This window comes from Stegostoma tigrinum, chromosome 31 (assembly GCF_030684315.1).
Source record: "Stegostoma tigrinum isolate sSteTig4 chromosome 31, sSteTig4.hap1, whole genome shotgun sequence".
NCBI classification, from domain to species: domain Eukaryota; kingdom Metazoa; phylum Chordata; class Chondrichthyes; order Orectolobiformes; family Stegostomatidae; genus Stegostoma; species Stegostoma tigrinum.
Window position 1 is genome coordinate 34,176,867 of NC_081384.1, and position 24,570 is coordinate 34,201,436.

The window sequence follows — 24,570 nt, forward strand, 5'->3', positions numbered from 1 at the left end:
GCAATTATTCAGCAGATGATGGAGAACATTTTGCAAGATCTGCCCTGGGTTACTATTTATCTAGATGTTGTGCTATTAAAAGGGAAGACCAATAAGGAACACTTCAAGAACTTGACATAGTCTTTAGACATTTCTCCTGGATGGGTGTTAGCTTTAGAAGGGAAACTGTGTGTTCCGGGCACCCCAAGTGACCCACTTGGTCTATCGTGGGTACACCCATTGGAAGGTAGAGTGAGGGTAACCCATGTCTGTACCAGAGCTTAATGTTTCCTTGGGCTTGATGAACTATTATGGAAAGTTCATACATACCCTGGCCTCCATCCTGGCACCTTGGCATCAACTCCTAAAAAAGGTTCAACCTTGGAAATGGTGGTGTAGCCAAACCATAACTTTCAGGGAAGCTATCATCCTATGATCCCTAGTGCGATATGGTATTGACGTGTGTTGCCTCCTCATATGGCATTGGAGTCATATTGGCTCATAGATGGCCCAATGGAGAGGAACGCCCAATAGCATATGCACCCAGAACTTTGGTTAATGCAGAGCAGAAATACACCCAGGCAGAGAAGGAAGGTTTAGTGATCACATTTGGAATCAGGAACTTCGAACAATTCCTTTATGATGTAAATTTCTAGTAATAATGTGCTATAAATGCCTGCTGGATCTAGTTAAGAGAACAAAGCAATGTCGCCCATAGCTTCAGACTGTATTCAGTGATAGGCTTTAATACTAAGTGCATACAATTACAGACTGGAATACCATCTGAGAAGCCAAGTAGCGAATGTGGATACATTGAGCTGCCTCCCACAAGTACATAGATACAAGTACGTAGATACAACACCGGAGGTACAGCCACTGGAGGAGTTGGTAATGGTTTCAAATTTTCTGGACACACTTTCAGTCACAGCAGACAATGTCAGACTTTGGACGCAGAAAGATCTGGTCCTGGCAAAACTGAAAGAGCTGGTGTTGATGGGGGAAACCAAAGGGCCATCACAACCAGAACTGAAATGTTTTTGGTCCCAGAGAGACCTGATCACAGTCGACGATGGCACACGATCATGGGGATCAAGAGTGATTGTTCCGAGCAAAGGTCGCTGCCATATGCTGGCTCAATCCCATGGGGGTCATCTATGGGTTTCCAAAATGAAGACGCGAGTGAGGACTTATGTCTGGTGGCCAGGATTGGATGAAGACACAGCTGCATTGGTGGGGCAGTTCCCAGAGTGCCATCAAGGACAAACATAACTGCTAGTATCTCCCCCACCATTCGCAGGAATGGCTGGTTAAACCCTTCACTTTGTTACATGTCGACTGTGCAGGTCCTTGCATGGGCTCACTGTTTTTAGTTATTGTGGAAGCTTGTTTAAAGTGGTTGGACATGCATGGGAGACAACGATAGAAAAACTGCACTCATCTTTTGCAGTATATGGACCCCTGGGAGTGTTGATCTCATATAACGGGCCATCATCTCCCAGCAGGAAATTTTGAGTTTTGCCTAAAGCTGAATGGTATTCAACATTTAAGAACAGTTCCATACTGTCCATCATCCAACGGCCTGGCAGAAAGAGCAGTCCAAACTTTGCAGGCAGCCTTAAAGAAACAGCCTACAGCTTCACAAGATGCTACACTATCCTGGTTCCTGTTTGATTACTGGAGACCAAATGAGGAGAAGACTCCGTACCAGGTTAGATCCGATCTTCCCGGAACTATGTGAAATGGTACCAGGAGCACCAATGCTGCACTCCAGACTCCACTAAGCAAGAGGGACAGTTTATTTTAAGGAATTAATTTTGATATAGGAACCACAAGAGACATCCTGCATGAGTGAGAGGCCTGGTCAGTGCGAGGTCAGATCCAGTGAAGTGCAAAGTTCGGGTAGGTGTGACAGTCCTGAACAAGCATGTGTACCTATGAAAGCTGCAATTTCGCAAACCGTGTGGGAGCAAAGCTTGCCTGGCTCTTCCAACAGCCTGCCCAATTGTTCATGAACCCGTCGGTTCTCCTTCTCCACCTACCTCGGAATCTGAGATGTCACAACCCAGCATTGCCATCTCGACACCTTTGCTGCCTGAAGAGGAGAAAGAAATTCTTCCCAGATGCGTCAGACAAGAGATGATCTACTGTAAGTTACATGCCACCCTAATGAGAGGCAGAGTTGGAGGAACCTGAACTGGTGCTAAACTACCCCAGGAGGAGCTATGAAGAAAGAACCAACCTATGTCCTCAGACTCAGAGGGGGCAGAATGTAGTGATTGTAACGAGGTCAGCCAGGTGGACCTCATAGAATATGAGTCCTCTGATTGGAGCTGTTAATCTGGTCCAATGACAGAGCCCTAGCTGACAGATATAAACAGGAGTGTCAGATATTCTGAGTTAATGGGCACTGCAGATGCTGGAGAATCCGAGATAACAAAGTGTGGAGCTGGATGAACACATCCTCTCCCCATTCCCCTTTTCTGATGAAGGGTCTAGGCCTGAAACGTCAGCTTTTGTGCTCCTAAGATGCTGCTTGGCCTGCTGTGTTCATCCAGCCCCACACGTTGTTACCTTGTGTCAGATATTCTGTTCACTCTGACAGCTGGCTCTGAGGGAGCTGGATTAGAGTCAGGAACTCTCCACATGTAAATAAAAGGTGGCGTGGTGATGCAATACCGGCCTCTGTGGAGTTATTTCAGTAACTGTTGTACTATATGCATAAATTTGATTAGTCGATATAAATCAGATTATTATTTCAGAATGTAGTTATAAGTTATTTTGCATTTTAATTACAAATCTCCTTCAGGCTATGTAAGCAGTATTGCAGAAAAGATTTAAGTGTATGTGTATGTGTATATATATATATATATAAAAATATATTTATAATATATATTAATACAAATGCAGTACAAAACCTGCCACGCTTCCACTCTCTCTCAGTTTGAATCAGAGTCATTTTCGACTTGAAACATTAACTATTTCTCTCACCACAAATGCTGGCAGACATGCTGAGTTTCTGTAGCAACTTTGTTGTTTTAAGCATAAATTTATAATTCAAAGCTGGATAAGTAAATAAGGAGAAGGTAACAGATAGGTATGGAGATACGATGAGTTCAACTAAGGTGGAAAGAGATTCATGTAGAATACAAACATCTGCAAAGAAATGCTGGAGTGAAAGGCATTTTCAATGGTATAAATTCAATGCCATTTTAAGTATTCAGCAGCTTTTGGATTGTTGCATCTGAGCATCTTCTTGTATTAATGGAAACCTTAGTCTGTTTTGAGGGCTGGGTATCAATACCATTTGACTACTGAATCATCTGCAGAATGAAATATCCTAACATAGCAAAAAAAACAAAACATGCACATAGACAACTAAGGCAGCAACTTTGGGATAATCTTTCACGTTGTTGACCTTTTGTCAAAAATAGATGAAAATCTTTGGAAAAAAGCAAGGATGCAAGCGTTATCTTTATTTTAGGATGTTACACCTCAAGGATATGACTGAGATTAAGTGAACTGTGATTGCATATGTTTTCTATGAGCTTGCACTTTTAAGTTTTGAAATATTGAGTTTATTGTGTGTTACTTGATAGTTTATGACTTGAAAGTAAAAACATTAGATGTTTTTTAACATATTAACGACAGTAGGCAAAAAACCCCAATAATTCAAATACCATCAAGGCAAACTATGAAACTGAATTTGATGTATTTGGTAATTTGCCTCAGAAATGACAACAAAAGCCGGTTTGTTAGTAAAAACAATCCAATTTAGTCATTATTGTCTTTCAGGGAAGAGGACCTGCCACCAGTTTGATTTAGCCTAGGTTTGATTCTGATCTCACATTACGTGGTTGATTTTTAATATCCTAAAGGAAAGCAGTGAAGGTGAATAGTGACATTGGAATAGCAACTGATTAATTGAAGCCTTATGTGTAATTAAATTATGACTATGGAACAAAGATGCATAGGTACAAAGTTGTAAAAGGTAAGCTTGTGATTAATTCTACATAGAACATTACAGCACAGTACAGGCCCTTCGGCCCTCGATGTTGTGCCGACCCGTCATACTGATCTCAAGCCCATCTAACCTACACTATTCCATGTACGTCTATATGCTTGTCCAATGACGACTTAAATGTACCTAAAGTTGGCGAATCTACTACCATTGCAGGCAAAGCGTTCCATTCCCTTACTACTCTCTGAGTAAAGAAACTACCTCTGACATCTGTCCTATATCTTTCACCCCTCAATTTAAAGCTATGCCCCCTCGTGCTCGCCATCACCATCCTAGGAAAAAGGCTCTCCCTATCCACCCTATCTAACCCTCTGATTATTTTATATGTTTCAATTAAGTCTCCCCTCAACCTTCTTCTCTCTAATGAAAACAGCCTCAAGTCGCTCAGCCTTTCCTCGTAAGACCTTCCCTCCATACCAGGCAACATCCTAGTAAATCTCCTCTGCACCCTTTCCAAAGCTTCCACATCCTTCTTATAATGCAGTGACCAGAACTGTACACAATACTCCAAGTGTGGCCGCACCAGAGTTTTGTACAGCTTCACCATAACCTCTTGGTTCTGGAACTCGATCCATCTATTAATAACAGCTAAAATACTGTATGCCTTCTTAACAGCCCTGTCAACCTGGGTGGCAACTTTCAAGGATCTGTGTACATGGACACCGAGATCTCTCTGCTCATCTACACTACCAAGAATCTTACCATTAGCCCTGTACTTTGCCTTCTGGTTACTCCTCCCAAAGTGCATCACCTCACACTTGTCTGCAATAAACTCCATTTGCCACCTCACAGCCCAGCTCTGCAGCTTATCTATGTCTCTCTGCAACCTACAGCATCCTTCGTCACTATCCACAACTCCACCGACCTTAGTGTTGTCTGCAAATTTACTAACCCATCCTTCTACGCCCTCAGCCACGTCATTTATAAAAATGACAAACAGCAGTGGACCCAACACTGACCCTTGCGGTACACCACTAATAACTGGTCTCCAGGATGAACATTTCCCATCAACTACCACCCTCTGTCTTCTTTCAACAAGCCAGTTTCCGATCCAAACTGCTATATCTCCCACAATTCCATTCCTCCACATTTTGTACAATAGCCTACTGTGGGGAACCTTATCGAACACCTTGCTGAAATCCATATACACCACATCAACTGGTTTACTCTCATCTACCTGTTTGGTCACCTTCTCAAAGAACTCAATAAGGTTTGTGAGGCACAACCTTCCCTTCACAAAACCGTGCTGACTATCCCTAATCAATTTATTCTTTTCTAGATGATTATAAATCCTATCCCTTATAACCTCTTCCAACACTTTACCAACAACTGAGGTAAGGCTCACTGGTCTATAATTACCAGAGTTGTCTCTACTCCCCTTCTTGAACAGGGGAACCACATTTGCTATCCTCCAGTCATCTGGCACTATTCCTGTAGACAATGACGAGTTAAAGATCAATGCCAAAGGCTCGGCAATCTCCTCCCTGGCTTCCCAAAGGATCCGAGGATAAATCCCATCCGGCCCAGGGGACTAATCTATCTTCACCCTCTGTAGGATTTCTGATACCTCTTCCTTGTGAACCTCAATCCCACCTAGTCTAGTAGCCTGTATCTCCGTATTCTCCTCGACAACACTGTCGTTTTCTAGAGTGAATAGTGTTGAAAAATTCTAGGTACTGTTTCTTTCTGTTAAATTTATTGTAGGTTGAACAGTTTTTTAAGGAAGGGTTTTGAGATAAAACTTAGTTAGCAATGAAGGAAGGTCGATTTTGAAATAGGGAACTTCTATGTTTCTGTGCCCAGATGATAGATGGTCTCTTTGCTGTACACTTAGCTGTGCAATCTCTGTTAACTGAATTTTGAATGTGTGTAAATTTTCTTCTCAGTTTAAACCAAATAGTCGTTACCTTTTTAACTTTTCCAAATATCTTCCTAATCTTAGTTTAACTACTGTCACTAACTGTCTCTTTCCAAACATTAGTGTTTTTTTTAACTTTATGTTTATTTACCAAGAGCAGCTTGGCAATAAAGGTTTGTTTCAATTACACCACAAAGCCTCACTTTAAAATTTTGAATGATAAACTATCCACAACCTATTATTGATGTGAGTATGGAATGGAGCTTCTGAGAGCTGCTTTGGAACTCAATAACAACAACTCAAATGTCATGCTTTTAAAATAGTAAGATGTCCCAAGGGATTGCACAGGAGTATTTTAACTAAAACCTGACGCTGAGCCATGTATGGGGATAGGTAACTGGAAAACTTTTTCAAAGTGATTAAACATCTTCAGAGTGAGCAGAGAGATTAAGGCAAAAAGCTTTAGGACGGGAATTTCCAAGCTGAGGGACTCATTGGTTGGAGGCAAGATTGCCAATGATGACACAAAGGCAGTCAGGGATAAACAAAGCAGAACTGAAGAAACAGAGATTCCTCAGAGAATTGAAGGCCAGGAGAAGATTATTTCACCAGGGAATGATGGAAGGATTGGAACACAGGATGAGAATTTTTAAGTTGAGGCAGGGCTAGATCAGGAGTCAGTGCATGTTAGCACAGGGGCTGATGGGCTCTTCAAAAAAAATTGCTTTTAAATTTCTTTGACCAGCTGTTTTACTGACCTGTGCAGTAACTATTCTCAGTCATCCAACGAGCTGAAATAGGACTCCATTCATGTGCAACCAGTTCTCTCGTTGGAAGTTGGCACCGCTGGCTGGCTGGACATTTCTTGCCCGTCCCTAACTGCCCTTGAGAAGGTGGTGGGGAGCTGCCTTCTCAAATCACTGCAGTTCACCTGCTGTGGGTTGACCCATAATGCCATTAGGGAGGGAATTCAAGGATTTTGACCCAGCGACAGTGAAGGAATAGTGACATATTTCCAAGTTAGGATGGTGAGTGGCTTGGAGGGGAACTTGCTGGTGCTGATATTCCCAGGTATCTGCTGCCCTTGTTCTTCTAGATGCAAGTGGTCATGGGTTTGGAAGATGGTGTCTGAGGAAGTTTGTGTGAATTTCTGCAGAGCATCTTATAGATGCTGCTACTGAGTGTCAATGGTAGAGGGAGTGAATGCTTGTGGATGTGGTGCCAAACAAGTGGGCTGCTTTGTCATGGATGATATCAAGCTTCTTGAGTGTTGTGAAACTGTAGCCATCCGAACAAGTGGGGAGTATTCCATCCCACTCCTGATTTGTGCCTTGTAGGTGGACAGGCTTTGGGGAGTCAGGAGATGAGGTACTTGCTGCAGTATTCCTCGTCTCTGACCTGCTGTTATAGCCACTCTGTTTACGTGGTGATTCCAGTCAGTTTCATCAATGGTAAAGCCCATGATGTTGGTGTGGGAGATTGAGAGATGATAACACCACTGAATGTCAAAGGGAAGTGGTTAGATTATCTCTTATTGGAGATGGTCATTTCCTAGCATTTGTGCGGGGTGAATGTTACTTATTATTTGTGTGAATCATTCTGTTCCTTCACTTTCAGGTTTTAAGGAGACAGCCTTCCTGTTCGCTATCTCTTCAGCTGGACTTACACATTCCTTGGCCAAGGCTTGTAGCTCAGGCCGCATGGAGCGCTGTACCTGTGATGAGTCCCCGGACCTGGAGAACCGAGAAGCATGGCAGTGGGGTGGCTGTGGGGACAATCTCAAGTACAGCATTAAATTTATCAAGCACTTCCTGGGACAGAGGAAAGCCAGCAAGGACCTGAGGGCCAGGGTTGATATGCACAATACCAATGTGGGCATCAAGGTGAGGCATTCCTCCTGTCTGTGGGAGTCTGTTTGAGACCGTTGTCCCCTTATTAGCAATGATGCTAGAAGGGCATTACTTCCTGGTCAGGAAAAATTGCCGGTCTTTATAATCGTATACATTGACAGAGTCTTACCCCCTTTCTGGAGAGTTGGGTCCAATGTTAAATTTAATAATTTGTTAAAATGTGAATGGTAAAATGTATACTTTATATTTTAGTGGACGTTATTTGTGGAGCATCTGCAAAAAGTGTAAAACTTGCTGTGCATCTACTGTTATTTTGCCTCCTTGTGTGATATCACTATTTTTGTACCACTTGCCTCACTCCAATGTGAGCCTATTTACAATGGCATTACTTATGCACTTACACTTATCAGGTGATCCTTCAAGAGACTATGTAACAGGTGATGCATTTTGGAAGATCTAATTCAAGAGCGAACTATACAGTAAATGGAAAAGTCCTGGGGAAAATTGATGAACTGAGAGATTTGGGTGTTCAGGTCCATTTGTTCCCTAAAGGTGGCAATGCAGGTCAATAGGGTGGTCAAGAAGGCATATGGCATGCTTTCCTTCATCAGACGGCGTATTGAGTACAAGAGTTGGCAGGCCATGTTGCAGTTACATAAGATTTTGGTTCAGCCACATTTAGAGTACTGCGTACAGTTCTGGTCGCCACATTACCAAAAGGATGTGGATGCTTTGGAGACTGTGCAGAGGAGGTTCACCAGGATGTTGTCTGGTATGAAAGGTGCTAACTATGAAGAAAGGTTGAGTAGATTAGGATTATTTTCATTACAAAGACGGGGATTGAGGGGGGACCTGATTGAGGTCCACAAAATCATGAGGGGTATAGACAAGTGGATAGCAAGAAGCTTTTTCCCAGAGTGGGGGACTCAATTACTAGGGGCCATGAGTTCAAAGTGAGAGGAGGAAAGTTTATGGGAGATATGCGTGGAAAGTTCTTTACGCAGAGGGTGGTGGGCGCCTGGAATGCGTTGCCAGCGGAGGTGGTAGATGCAGACACGTTAGCTTCTTTTAAGATGTATCTAGACAGGTACATGGATGGGCAGGGAGCAAATGGACACAGATCATTAGAAAATAGATGACAGGTTTAGACAGAGGATCTCGATCGGCGCAGGCTTGGAGGGCCGAAGGGCCTGCTCCTGTGCTGTAATTTTCTTTGTTCTTTGGCGTAGGAATGTACAACACAGGAAATAGTCTAGCTTAATCCCTTATCATTTTCCTCCTTCGCTACAGTTTTTCTTTCTTTATTTGCACAGGGGGGGGTGGGCATTACTGACAAGGCCAGCATTTATTTCCCATCCTTAATTGCCAATCAGTGTCTTTTGATTGGATTAAATACTCCACCGCTATAAAATTTCTGCCCCATTTCCTCTATCTATTGCCGTCAATGTAAAGACTGTCAACTCCCTTCTTCTGAATTTGCTCTTTTCCTAATTTTCCATACTTACTTACATTCAGAACACAATGCTAATTTCTGGTATTTGTGATAGTGTGAAGCCCATCAGCCTAAGCACTGATTTGAGGCACAGTGCTTATTCACCACCCACCCTCTGTTTTCAAAATTTATTCTTTCACAGGACAACATCCGTGGCTAGACCATGATTTATTTCCCCTATTTAATTGCCCTTGAGAAAGCTGCTTTCTTGATCCACTACAATCCGTGTGGTTTAGGTACACCTACAGTACTGTTAGAAAATGAGTTCCACGATTTTGACTCTGCGATACTGAAGAAGTACAATATACTTCCAAGTCAGGAAGGTGTGTGGCTTGAAGGGGAACTTAGAGGTGTTGGGGGCTGCTCCTGTGTATCTGTACCCTTGTCCTTCTAGATGGAAGTGTTTGCGAGTTTGGAAGGTGCTATTGAAGGAATGCCTCTTGTGGATGATGCATACTGTTGTCACTGTGTGTCAGCGGTGGTGCATGTTCAAGGTGGTGGATGGGGTTGTCAATGAAACAGGCTGATTTAACAGTGCTTGTTAAAGGCAGATTCTACAAATTTACTGCTGTACAGCTTTGGAAGTGAATGGATTGCATTGAGGAGATGGCCATTTGTGTAAACGAACATTATGTTGTTCTGTTGAAATGAATGAATGGAACAATGTTGTGATCCTGCTGACCTCTGTGATTGAATTTCTGATCAGTGTTCCTGGGATCCTAAGTGCCGTTCCACACGTATCTATTCAGAAGATGTTCATTTCTATCTTGAGACAGGCTACACTTTAAGGATGAAACAAAGTATAACTTACAAACAAAATATCTGATCAACTTCTTGAACCTGAGGAATTGCAGCGGTATGAGAGACAATGCTTTGGGAAATTATGTTCCTGCCCTTCTTTAAAGCTGTCTATGCTCTCAAAATTCCTGGGCTCAGCTTGTTTTTCCCTCCAAGCTGAGATAAGGAATTCATTTGGAGGGGAATTACAAGTGTGAGCTTGCACAATCCTCCTTAATGCTGTGGGTCTTAACTTTACTTGACACGCCATATTAAAAAGCAAAAGTATTGAAAAAAAAGTCCGTAAATCACACTGAATTCCTAGGATCCTGGCTTGATATTTTTTGCAGGTTGAATTATTTGTGATTGACAAGCACAGCATTCCAAGAAAGCTATTGTTTCATCAGTCATTATAACATCATAGTCAATATAAACCTCGACAATTTACAACCAGTCTTGTTTTACAAAATAAAATGACAAACACCCAGTTGTTCTAACAGTTGAAGGTTATCAATACCAGCTAGAAAATCTCTTACTAGACAAAGTAATAGTGTGCTATGTTAGTCCTTCAAATTAATGCGATTATCAAATTTCCAGCCATAGAACTTTTATATTTGAAAATTTTAAATGTTTGTATGCTAATAGTATCTTCTAGTTTAAGCTCTTTGTACTTTAATTGCAGTTACCAGGTACCCAAGTACTAATATAGTGGGAGGCTGAAAGCAGAGGTTAGCGGGTTACCTGTCAGTCAGATAAGGAACATTGCCTGAAGAGTATTTACTGAATGATTGCAAAGGACTGCAAATAAGGAATTAGTCAGGATAAAGCATGTTTATGCAAAGAGAGTAAAGCATTGCAATGCTTTTAGGAAACTAGAGATGGTCACTTAGGGATTTGAAGCACTTCTAATCCACCATTGACAGGGATAAGCTTTGCATACTGACTAATCAAAGCTATACCTGTTCAAAATCGGTTAAGCTAAAACTAAGAGTAAAACTTCTGGAATCTCTTGTAAATTACAACTTTCAGTCTGGACTGTATCACCTTGTTGCCTTCCATTTAAAGAGTTACAATCACTCTCTGGCTAAGTAACGCAGAAAGGTATTATGAGATACTTACATGTAAACATTCAAAGAGCTTAATTTCCAGATGTGCGGCATTTTTAAAGTTGCATTATTAAATTATTCATAGGTATTAATTTCGTGCTTAGCAGACTGAAGTGTATTAATTTTGAAATGGAAGATTTTTGACTCCTACTGTCAGCACCATGATCTTTGGGATCAGGTAAAACACAGTATGTGTAGGGTAGATCATTACGTACACTGCTCTAAGCGTACATCATATACAAAAAGATTCTACTACTTCACTGCTGCCTGCCCTGGTCGACCCATCGTCTCAGCCTGCTCCTGCCCCACCGAACTCATCTCCACCTATCTGGACTCCATTTTCTCCCCTTTGGTCCAGGAACTCCCCACCTATGTCCGTGACACCACCCACGCCCTCCACCTCCTCCAGGACTTCCAATTCCCTGGCCCCCAACACCTCATATTCACCATGGACGTCCAGTCCCTGTACACCTGCATTCCGCATGGAGATGGCCTCAAGGCCCTCCGCTTCTTCCTGTCCCGCAGGCCCGACCAGGCCCCCTCCACCGACACTCTCATCCGCCTAGCGGAACTCGTCCTCACACTCAACAACTTCTCTTTTGACTCCTCCCACTTCCTACAGACTAAGGGGGTGGCCATGGGCACCCGCATGGGCCCCAGCTATGCCTGCCTCTTTGTAGGTTACGTGGAACAGTCCATCTTCCGCACCTACACAGGCCCCAAACCCCACCTCTTCCTCCGGTACATTGATGACTGTATCGGCGCCGCCTCTTGCTCCCCAGAGGAGCTCGAACAGTTCATCCACTTCACCAACACCTTCCACCCCAACCTTCAGTTCACCTGGGCCATCTCCAGCACATCCCTCACCTTCCTGGACCTCTCAGTCTCCATCTCAGGCAACCAGCTTGTAACTGATGTCCATTTCAAGCCCACCGACTCCCACAGCTACCTAGAATACACCTCCTCCCACCCACCCTCCTGCAAAAATTCCATCCCCTATTCCCAATTCCTCCGCCTCCGCCGCATCTGCTCCCACGAAAAGACATTCCACTCCCGCACATCCCAGATGTCCAAGTTCTTTAAGGACCGCAACTTCCCCCCCACGGTGATTGAGAACGCCCTTGACCGCGTCTCCCGCATTTCCCGCGACACATCCCTCACACCCCGCCCCCGCCACAACCGCCCCAAGAGGATCCCCCTCGTTCTCACACACCACCCTACCAACCTCCAGATACAACGCATTATCCTCCGACACTTCCGCCATTTACAATCCGACCCCACCACCCAAGACATTTTTCCATCCCCACCCCTGTCTGCTTTCCGGAGAGACCACTCTCTCCGTGACTCCCTTGTTCGCTCCACACTGCCCTCCAACCCCACCACACCCGGCACCTTCCCCTGCAACCGCAGGAAATGCTACACTTGTCCCCACACCTCCTCCCTCACCCCCATCCCAGGCCCCAAGATGACATTCCACATTAAGCAGAGGTTCACCTGCACATCTGCCAATGTGGTATACTGCATCCACTGTACCCGGTGCGGCTTTCTCTACATTGGGGAAACCAAGCGGAGGCTTGGGGACCGCTTTGCAGAACACCTCCGCTCAGTTCGCAACAAACAACTGCACCTCCCAGTCGCAAACCATTTCCACTCCCCCTCCCATTCTCTTGATGACATGTCCATCATGGGCCTCCTGCACTGCCACAATGATGCCACCCGAAGGTTGCAGGAACAGCAACTCATATTCCGCCTGGGAACCCTGCAGCCATATGGTATCAATGTGGACTTCACCAGTTTCAAAATCTCCCCTTCCCCCACTGCATCCCTAAACCAGCCCAGTTCATCCCCTCCCCCCACTGCACCACACAACCAGCCCAGCTCTTCCCCCCCACCCACTGCATCCCAAAACCAGTCCAACCTGTCTCTGCCTCCCTCACCGGTTCTTCCTCTCACCCATCCCTTCCTCCCACCCCAAGCCGCACCCCCATCTACCTACTAACCTCATCCCACCTCCTTGACCTGTCCGTCTTCCCTGGACTGACCTATCCCCTCCCTACCTCCCCACCTACACCCTCTCCACCTATCTTCTTTACTCTCCATCTTCGGTCCACCTCCCCCTCTCTCCCTATTTATTCCAGCTCCCTCTCCCCATCCCCCTCTCTGATGAAGGGTCTAGGCCCGAAACGTCAGCTTTTGTGCTCCTGAGATGCTGCTTGGCCTGCTGTGTTCATCCAGCCTCACATTTTATTATCTACTACTTCACTGTATATTTTTAAGAATAATTATGGGAGGACATGTATTAATCTGATTCCAAATTTAATATGTTAGTTCAAATTATGAGTAGTTTTGCAGTATTTTGGCTTGAACTGGGTTGGCAGTGCCCTGGATTGATTAGGTTGATGATTGCTACAGACAGGAGTGAGAGTAATTTCAGATCTCCATGTGGCTTGTCTCAAGCAAGGGCCCCGAGGTTAAAGCACAAGAAAGTGGCTGCATCAACTGAGGCAAACAACTACAGGGTTTAGCCCTATTGAATTTGCAATCTCTGCAGAATCAACGTTTGGTGTTGTAATTAACCACGTTAAAAAGAGAAAGTTGCCTGAAAAATAAAAGGAGGTCACACTTGCTTTCTTTCAGCTCAACCTGTCCATTGTGTGTTCAGGTTATAACATCGTGCTTAGTTTCATTGATCAACCCATATTTGCACTTAATCATGGGAAAAGATTGAGAGCACAAATGATCAGTTAGATGAGAGACATTCCCTGATTTTCATCTTGAAAGCAAAATCTAATTAAATGGAAATGTTCCAATCAATGTTTTATTAAAATTCAAACAAAATTAAACCTGAGGTTATTTGTCTTACTGATTAATGATCTGCGTGATCTGGAAAGACAGTACAAGGGACAAGGAGTTCATTTCAAATTCACACAATGATGTGGAATGAACAATTGTGAAACAACCCACTTTACACCTTCGTTGATGTTTATCTCCATTAATAGGGAAAATTGTAAAACTGGCTGCCAATTTGCTATCATGTCTTCAACATCATTACATAAAACATGACCTCCATGATGTGTACAGTTCTGAGTTGCTGTTTTGCAAGAAGACAACTTGTTGTGTTGTCATGATGTTGTATTGCATTCTCAAGTGAACAGAGATTGGAATTAAGGAAAAGCGTGTGACCAAGTGAGCTTACTCCTTCAAACAGCCTGCGTACAGTCTGTACTGCCGTGCACTCACCTAATTTAATATGAGGGCGGAGAAAAATTTCAATTAGCAATTCCAAGGATAGGAATTTGGTCCTTGGGGGAGTGATGGGGTTGGAGAAGTTATGAGGTTTGAGGGAGTGATGGGTTTGGAGGAGTTATGGGGTTTGCGGGAGTGATGGGGTAGGAAGAGTTTTGGGGATTGGGGGAGTGATGGGGTATTCCAATGATATTCCATACTACAAATCTGACAGAATTCAAGCCGACTCTGTCTGAATTCACATGCAGCATGTGAAATATGGAAATAAATTTCCACTTGCAAAGGTGGCTACGGTTTTTGATTTTATATAGTTAATCAGTCAGATGTGGCTATTTTCAGAAGAATCATGATTCATTTACTCCAATGCAGTGTCAGTAGAATATTTTTCACTTCATTCACAGGGACGGCACTGTGTTTGAGAGGCCAGTATTGTTGCCCAACTCTTACTGAACTGCTTGTTAAAATAGTACAGAGGACAGCTAACAGTGAGCCACATTGCTATGCGTTTGGAGACACATAAAGGTCAGACTGGGCAAGGACAATATATTTTCCGCACCTAAGGGCCATTAGTGAACCAGATGGTTTCGCTTTAAAGCAACAGTGGTTAATTGATCTCTATTACAGATCTTAACCTTTTGTTCTGCATTTATATATTAATATAATTTGATGTGGAGATGCCAGTGTTGGACTGGTGTGGACAACGTCAGAAGTTGCATGACACCAAGTTATAGTCCAACAGGTTATTTGAAATCACAAGCTTTCTGAGCGTCGTCCCTTCGTCAGGTGGTATAAATATTAATATGATTAGAGATCTCGGGCTACTGTTATGGTACTTGACCTCTTGATCATTCATTGAGGTTTCTGGATTATGAGTTTAATAGCACAACCATGATGCTATTGATCCTTTAATTCTAAAGCTGCGTAGACTAAGTTACATGCTCTGAAGATCTTCACACAAATAAGCACAGAGCACGGAACAGAATAGGGTTCTCTTGGCTGGTATGTACATCAATGTTATATATTTGTCTACTCACTGCATTTCTCCATCTTTCAGGCTGTGAAAAGTGGTTTGAAGACCACATGTAAATGCCACGGTGTCTCGGGGTCCTGTGCAGTTAGAACGTGCTGGAAGCAACTCGCATCCTTTCATGAAACAGGAAAGCTTCTCAAGCTCAAATATGAAACTGCAGTTAGAGTTCACAGCATCACTAATGATGCCACAGGAGAAACTGAGCTCATCAGTCCCAAAAAGCACAGTTACACCATAAAGAACCACATCCCAAGGACTACAGATCTCGTTTACATCGAGGAGTCCCCGAGTTTCTGTCGACCGAGTAAATACTCTCCAGGGACTGCGGGCAGGGTCTGCTCGAAGGAGACAAACTGTGAAAGTATGTGCTGTGGCCAGGGTTATAACACCCAGAGTCTCCTGGTGCATAGGCCCTGCCACTGTCAGGTGCAGTGGTGCTGCTATGTGGAATGCCAGCAATGTTCTCAAAGAGAAGAGATTTACACTTGCAAACACTAACAATAAGAAATTAACGCAACGCCACAAAGACAGCAGAGGACAAGAAGATACAATCATGACGCCTGCCTTGTCGTCTCTTGTAATGATGAGACAAACTTATGTAAACCCAGGAAAGAGACATGTGAGAGGCTAGAGCTAAGTTTCATTGACCCCATTACTGAAAATACAAGCATTTAGAATTTAAAAAAACCTTATTTCAGAAGATTTTTACACAGGTCTCTTTATTCAGGAAATTCGGATCTATCCAACTGTTAGAACAGTCCAAAGTGTGTGCTGAGATTTCACATCGACTGTTACAGTTGGCCAAATTGATGGAAGCCACATGAGATGGTTTTAGAATGCTCTCATTCATTTCATTTCAGTTAAAGAGTGACCAGTAAATAAATAATGACCCACAAAGGTATTTTGACTGATTAAACATGTTCCCTTTGAAATTGTGGGTGCAGTACTGGGGAACAGGTGAAACTACTTTTTATCCTTGGGCCAATCCTATAAGGAGTGCAAACAAAACCTCCTATGATACAGGGTGGGAGAGGGACTGCAACTTCCTCTGCCCATCATTGTTCAAAGGAGCCTTCACCTCGCAGTCAGATTGATGTTGTTGTTTAACCTGTGCTCAAGTTTTGAACCAACATACCCCCAGGACAGCATTAACCTTTATCTGGGTTTGGCCCTGTGTTCCTTCTGCTGTTCTGCCACTCAGTCATCTGCATAGCGTGCTGTTATTGAAATACAGGCACAATGAGTAATGTTCGCTGAAGCTACAAATTCCTGGCTAGTGATCACAATGTCCTGAGGGTGAAATGACTGCGTATTGACAGACTCTCACAAGCCTTTCAAAAATAATCAATAGTTAACAAAATGTAGAACAAGGCAATATAACTTTTAGCAAAAGAAAATGCAAATCTTAAAAATCAAACCTGTCTATAAATCTTGCTTAATCTAAATCCTGTTCTCATGCTGCCGTGTGTGAATAGCTAGACCCATTCCCAGAAGAGGGACATCAAGCCCAAATTTTGTAGTGAGTTGGGAAATGCCTGCTTTTACTTTTGACATTAAGGAAATCTGCCCACAAGAACCTAGTGATTTCTGTGATGTGGATTTCACATTTCCAGGCATGCATTTTTTTGATTCTGGCATCAACTCTAGAAGATCATTTGCATTTAGTAATAGTGAGTATCATCAAGCAGGCTAAGTGGCCTATAATACTAAACTTCTCTCACAGACAGCAAAACAGGAAGTAAAATGCACTGAGTGTTCAATGCTTCTCAACCATTTTACAGAGAATGAAATAAAAATTGATACATACACATGGGATTAAGCTAAAAAGTGAAATAAACTTTAAAACAAAAATTACTTTTAGTTACCATTAAAACTTGTGGAACTTTTATCATAATGGAGAAATTTTACATGCTACAAATGAGATTTGTTTTTCAGGATCAGAGATGCTGCTTATAAATAATTATGATCTAGGATGGAGATGAGGAGACATTTCTTCACCCAAAGAGTGGTGAGCCTGTGGAATTCATTACCACAGGAAATAATTGATGCCAAAACATTGAAAAGATATAGCACTTGTGGTGAATGGGATCAAGGTTTGTGGGGAGAAAGTAGAATTAGGCTATTGAGTTGGATGATCAGCCACGCTTGTGAAGAAAGGTGATACAGGCTTGAAAGTCTGAATGGCCTCCTCCTGCTCCTATCTTCTATGTTTGTATGAGTTTTCATGTTGTTAAAAAAGTACAATTACGTCTCATTCAACAAAGCATAGTATATTTGAACGGTGTTTAAAGTGAGATTAACTTGTAAAAGCTGGAAGTTAATGTAAATTCAAATAACTTCCAAAGATTTCCTTCCTCAGGATTTCAATAGTGCGTCCTGAGATGGAAAAGGGAATATCTGCAGCAATGTCTGGACTTCTGCATTGAACTCTGCATATCTAGATCCTGGAACCTGCTGTCATTCTTACAGTTTCAATGACAGTAAATGATGGCAGTTTCATTATCATCACCAAAACTACCACATTTGGGAAATTGTCTCAAACATAGAAGATTAGGAACGACCTAGCAAACACAACAAAACTAGCCTTTTCTTGATCACAACTATTCTCACGTTATTTCCCAATCCCACTGTCTTAAAATGACCTCTATTATGTCCTTCACCCGACATGTGACAGCACGGTGGCTCAGCGGTTAGCACTGCTGCCACAATGCCACAACTGAGGGTTTGATTCCAGCTTCAGGCGACTGTTGTGTGGAGTTTGCACATTCTCCCTGTGTCTGCATGGGCTTCCTCTGGGTGCTGTGGTTTTCCCCACAGTCCAAAGATGTGCAGGTTAAGTGGATTGGCCATGCTAAATTGCCCATAGTGTCTATGGATGTGCAGGTTAGGTGGATTAGTCATGAGAAATGCAGGGTTACAGAATAGAATAAGATGGCAGTTCTGAGTGTGGTGCTTGATGGAGGTTTGGTGTGGACTTGATGGGCTGAATGGCCTGCTTCCACACTATAGGGATTCTATGTGTGTTGACGATTGGGGGAAAATATTCTGCTTGAATTTCCTATCAACCTACTCACTTTTACACTTGTATTCAAGAAAATCAGTACATTGGGCAAAGCATATGTAGCTACTTTACAAATTCTTTCCTTACTTTCAAAAATGTTTTCTTTTTGTCGAAGAAACCAAGATCAACATTGTGAATATTTCTTTTTTACTTAATCGTACTCAAACTGAAAATGGAAAGCGTATTCATGTGCAGCTTACTTCAGACTCAGGTGCTGCCAGGAGTCCTCCTGTATCATGACCATCAAAGATATAACCACAAGCTGACAAAAGTAGTGATGAGAGCCTGGAAAGGAGAGATACTAGCCTTTTTAAAAATTAAGATATATTATTTAAAATATGGCAATTGGTGCATGTCTATAATGTAAATATTGATGTTTATTTTACAAGTTTTTACAGACTACTGTAAGAAGCTTAAAGTTTATTTTTTAATCTAAACTGGAATAGATGTGTTTCTACTAACAGACCTAGCTTAGGAAATAACCTTGCCCCTGAATACTAATGGTGATGTTGAAAAAAAACTGCATCAAAGTATGTTTTTACAGAAGTGTGTATTTGGTATGCAGTGGAGATACAAAACTTGAAGAATAATTCACAAGGACTTCTTCATGCATTGGTCTAGTGACAAGTGCAGTATTAGTGTATTCTGCACATTCATATTGCTGTTTGATTCTGTTGCCAAGCATTTTAAGATGCATTTTTATCTGCTGCAGGAAGAAAACTGTAGATATTTCCTTTGTCAGGTTCGAAGTGGGGTCCCGACCCAAAACGTCAGCTTCCTGCTCCCCTGATGCTGCCTGGCCTGCTGTGTTCCTCCAGCTCCATGTCGAGTTATCTCTGGCTCCAGCATCTGCAATTCTTACGATTTCAAAGTGGGTCTGTTGGATTGTATACGTCCTTCAGTTATTCTTAAGTGTATAACAGGCACTGAGAAATGTTACTGCAGGGGCAGCGAGGTGACTCAGTGGCTAGTACTGCTGCCTCACAGCACTAGGGACCCAGTTTCAATTCCACTCTCAGACAACTGTCCATGTGAAGTTTGCATATCCTCCCCATGTCTGCACGAGCTTTCCTCCAGTTGCCTCACGCAGTATAAAACTGTGTAGATTAGGTGGCTTGGCCACACTAAATTGCCTCATAATATCCAGAATTGTGTAGGCTAGGTGGATTAGCCATGGGAAACACGGGGTTACAGGGATGTAGTGGGTCTGGGTGGGTTTCTGTTCAGAGGGCCAGTGTGGATTCAATGAGCCAAATAGCCTGCACCCACACTGTAGGGATTCCATGATTTCTTTCAAAGTGCCTGTGATCTACTGAAGAATAACTGAGGGATGTATATCACCCAACAGACCCACTTTGAACCTAGCAAAGGAGATATCTGCACTTCTCTCAGCAAAGCGAGATAGCAATGCTTTGTGTTGAATTTTCGCTGAGTGCTGTTTTTTATTTTTAGCTTCATGGCTAATAAATTTGTGTAAAATCCTTTCACCATGAACCCACAGTGACAGTTGTGAATACCATCTTCCAAACCTGTGGCCTCTAACACCAAGAAGGATAAGGGCAGCAGATGTGTAGGAACTGCCACTTGCAATGTCCCTCCAAGCCATAGACAACCCTAACTTGGTAGTATATCACCATGCCTTCACTGTCATGGGTTCAAGCCATGGAACTCCCTCCCTAACAGCACCAAGGGTGACCCTTCACCCCGAAGACTGTAGCTGCCCAAGAAGGCATTCACCAACACCCTCAGAAGCTTTCAGAATGTTGCTGCTTCATCTGAAAAATGAGCAGCACTCCAAAAGCTAGTGAATTCAAATAAACCTGTTGGATTATAATCTGGTGTTAACTTCTGACCCTGTCCACTCCAGTCCAACACCAGTACCTCCACATCCTCTACAGGGCAATCAATGATGGACAATTAATGATGGCTTAGTGCTCACATCCTAAAAATTCATTAAAAAAAGCTGTTGTAATAAATTATATTTTTGAAATAAATTGGGTATAGCCACGACAGTAACAAGTGCACTTGTATAGTGCCCTGACACTGTTACAATGTTCTTGGACTATGTCGCAATGATACAATTGGGAGTCAGTTGCAAACACGTCAACAGTGTACTTTAAGCAGTGTTGATTGGAAAATAAGCCCCAATGCTTTAAAAAAAGGTTGATTTATCCCCCATTGAAATAAACAGTAAATGGAATATGGAAGGTCACGATGCCTCCCTGGCAGTGTGTCATGCCAAGCATGCTATCATAAGATGAGAAATTCCATGCAGTTAAATAAGAAGCACCAAGCCAGGCAGTGTGATATCGCAGTTAACTTGTTGTTGGACCTCCATGACCGAAGGTTTATGAAATAGAAAACACTTCATGACGAAGCTTGTTTATGTATCCCAATGCAATTGCAAATTTGTGAAAAGAAGTCTCATAGAATATTGTGGCCTGTTTGACATACTTCATTGATGCAAAAAAAAGTTCCATTAAAGATTCTGGGGCCGAACTCATTGCTTTATTAATTTATCTGTTGATGCTCTAAGGGAAAATAAAATTATTTTTCTACCTCATGTGTACAGCTTGTAGGTAAATAAAATCTTAAAATGTATTTAAGTTATTTATCATCTTTATATAACAGAAAGAGAAAATCCTTTTGGATCATTTTGGGCAGTGGCAGCACATTTTTCATATTTGTGTTCAATGTGTGTTTCTTCTGCTTTTTCTATTTTATTATTTATACCTTATTTCCTGATGGTTGAAAAGCAGGTTTCATATAATTATAGAACAAGTTGCACTAATGTTTCTCAGCTTTCTGGTGGTATTGATATCAATAAAATGGTGTTTGATGACGAATTTGAAAGATGTTTGTTTCATTGTCTCTTAATTCTCAGCATACATTTAATCCTGAAACTGAATTAAGGGAGTGATGGGCAGTTTCTTGAAATATTAAGATAAATTGTGGGATCAATACTTTTTATATGATTTACATGATAAAATAAATAGATTTCATTTATATGGTATCTTTCATGACCTCAGGACATCCAAATTACTTTGTAGCAATGAAATATTTTAGAGAGTGAGTCTAGTTGCTGGTGTATTTTAGGAAACGTGACAGTCCATTTGTGCACGACAAACAATGAAAAAATTGAATTGAATTAGCTTCATTGTCACATGTACTCACATGAGTACAGTGAAAAGTTTACAAGTCACCACTTATGATGCCATCTTAGATACGAATGTACCGAGGTACAGATACTTGAATCCAAATTCTTAGGAAATGTGAATGCAAAAATAGAGAAATGAAAAGTCCAGTATTACAGGAATTAAGCCAAAAGTACAAAATCATCGTAATAAATCGGAAAAACAGAGAAATATGAAGTTCAGAATAACAATCCTTCCATGATAATATAACAGTAAAAGCAAAACATTTTAAAAGGAGAGAATTTAAGACAATCTAAGTCCACTTAGTCATTTATCTAAATAGTGTATAAAAACCAAAAGAACTGAGAATGCCATAAATCAGGAACAAAAACAAAGTTGCTAGAATAGTTCAGTAGGTCTGGCAGCATCTGTGAAGGAGAAATCAGAGTTAACATTTCGGGCCCGGTGACCCTTCTTCAGAACTGATGGTGCCTGGGAAAACGTCAGTTTATATGCAGAAAATAAGGAGGTGGCTGGGTTAGGGAGTAAAGGATAGGATAGAGCTCAAAGAGAGAAAAAGACTCCATTTTATTCTCTCAGTGCCTCCGTCTCCCTCACATATGTTCAGATGAGGTCATCTTTGACAAGGAAGCCTCTGAAATGCCAACCTTCTTCCTCAACCAAAGATTTCCCAGCTCCATTGTCGACAGGACCCTCAACCAGGTCCGACCCCCCTCCTGCACTTCTGACCTCACCCCTACCCCTCCCGCAACAGTGATAGGTCTCCCCTTATCCTCACTACCATCCCACCAGCATCCACATCCAGAAGATCATCAGACGCCATTTCCGCCACCTCCAGCAAGATGCCACCACCAGACACATATTCCCCCCTCCTCACTTGTCCACCTCCTGCAGGGACCGTTCCCTCCAGGACACCCTGGTCCACACTTTTATCATGCCCAACACCTCCCCACAGCCCCACGGCACCTTCACCTGTAACCGACGAAGGTGCAACGCCTGCCCATTTACCTCCTCCCTCCCCAGTATCCAAGGGCCCAAACATACCTTCCAGGTGAAGCCACACTTCACCTGCACTTCCCAGAATCTAGTCTATTGCATCTGCTGCTCACAATGTGGTCTCCTTTACGCTGGGGAAACGAAGTGTAGACTTGGTGACCGCTTCGCAGAACATCTAGATTCTGCTTGCAAAAAAGACCCTGATCTACCTATTGCCTGCCACTTCAATGTGTCACCTTGCTCCCTGGCCAATATCTCTGTCTCCGGCTCGCTATAGTGCTCCAGTGAAGCCAAACGCAAGCTGGAGGAACAACATGTCATTTTCCCACTTGGGGACCCTACAGTCCTCTGGACTCAATATTGAGTTCAATAATTTTAGGGCATAAACTCTCCTATGTCCCAGCCCCCACCCCGCACAGCAGGCCTTGTTACCACCTAGCCTGCCACCACGCACTCCCTGTTGATAGTCACTAACAGTCTCCATTAACAACTATTCACCCTCCCAGCCTGAACGTTAGCAACGCCTTTGTCTGTCCAACTGTCTTTCTCTCTCTTTGGGCTCTATCCTATCGTTTACTCCCTACATCATCCACCTCCATGTTTTCTGCTTAAAACTGACATTTTCCCAGCCACTATCTGAGGAAGGGTCACCGGACCCAAAACACTAACTCTGTTTTCTCCTTCAAAAATGCTGCCAGACCTGCTGTGCTTTTCCAGCAACTTTGTTTTTGTATCTAAATAGTGTGATTTGGTGACATTGGCTGAAGGAACCATATTGACCAGGACACTAGGGAGATGTCCCTCGTTTTGGCTTAAAATGGGATCTTTTACATACAGCTGACAGGGCAGGTAAGGACCAGCTCAATGTTATATTTCATTGTACTATCTCAGTATGGCATCAAAGTGTAGATTATGTTCTCAAATTTCTGGATCGGTCTTAAAGGCAAGTCTAATTACTAATCTAGTTACTAATGGAACTCTGGCTGTGACCTCTGTACCAGCTCTGGTAGCAAGACAAACGCAGTTAAGGAGACCCATCATTAATTCATGACTGCTCCTTTCAGCTCAGTGAAGTTGCAGATTTCTAATTTGCTCGTTTAACAAAGTCACAGCTTTTTTTAATTCGTGATCTGGAGGGAAGATAATGACAAATTGAATTGAATGATGATCAAAAAGCATCCAACAGTGCTGATATATAGAACATGTCTGACACTCGTATTGACATGCCCGGTTCCAACTCGGGTCCCAGTCTACTGCTCATTATATTAACTTGAAATGCAAATACCCATGCCATAAATGATCAAAAAGATTGAGTGCAGTGCCAATGACACAAAGACTGGAGCAGGACATTAGCTTCAATGTAGATACAACACCATAAACCCAACATCAATACAAGTCCTGTCTCTTTCTCAGTGAAACTGAGCCACACAGTCATGAATATGAAACAAAAACAGACATTTCTAGAGAAACTCAGCAGGTCTGGCAGGTTTGTTGACAGAAAGTGACCCTTCTTCACTGCATCTGAAGAGTTAACTAATTTCTCTTTCCACAGATGACGTCAAACCTGTTGAGTTACTCCAGCAATTTCTTTTTCGTTTCAGATTTACAGCATCCATAGTTCTTTGTTTTATTTATTTATCATGAATGTGTCCTTTTCCTTTCTGTAATCAATTTTTAGTTTTATGGGCATCCCCAGTAATATATTTTTATAAATCCAAGTAGCTTTGCAATAAATTTTCATCTGACATTCCTTTATCCTCAAAAACATTCTAGCCTAGAACCCTTTATGTTTGATCACTACTGAGAAATTTGCCACGATCAATTTTCATGACCTCAGAAAATTCATTCAAGTCGACCACTTTGAAGACTAGTAACTACAGGTACAGGGTTAGTCTCTGGATACTAGCACCAACATGAATCTAATCCCCACGCCTCTGATATCAGTGATATTCCACGCCTGTTAATCATGATTCCACGCATCAAATCAGTCAATATAAATCCA

General features: G+C 42.4%; 1 protein-coding gene across 1 annotated transcript in view; it reads left to right on the plus strand.

Moving 5' to 3' along the window:
* The window catches only part of LOC125466360 (protein Wnt-9b-like), a 40,438-nt gene extending 19,216 nt beyond the window's left edge, over positions 1 to 21,222 (plus strand). The window contains exons 3-4 of the mRNA XM_048560761.2: positions 7,473 to 7,738; positions 15,381 to 21,222. Of these exons, the coding sequence (XP_048416718.1) occupies positions 7,473 to 7,738; positions 15,381 to 15,854 (740 nt within the window). The 3' untranslated portion in view covers positions 15,855 to 21,222. The remainder of the gene's footprint in view (positions 1 to 7,472; positions 7,739 to 15,380) is intronic.
* Positions 21,223 to 24,570: the final 3,348 nt, after the last annotated feature.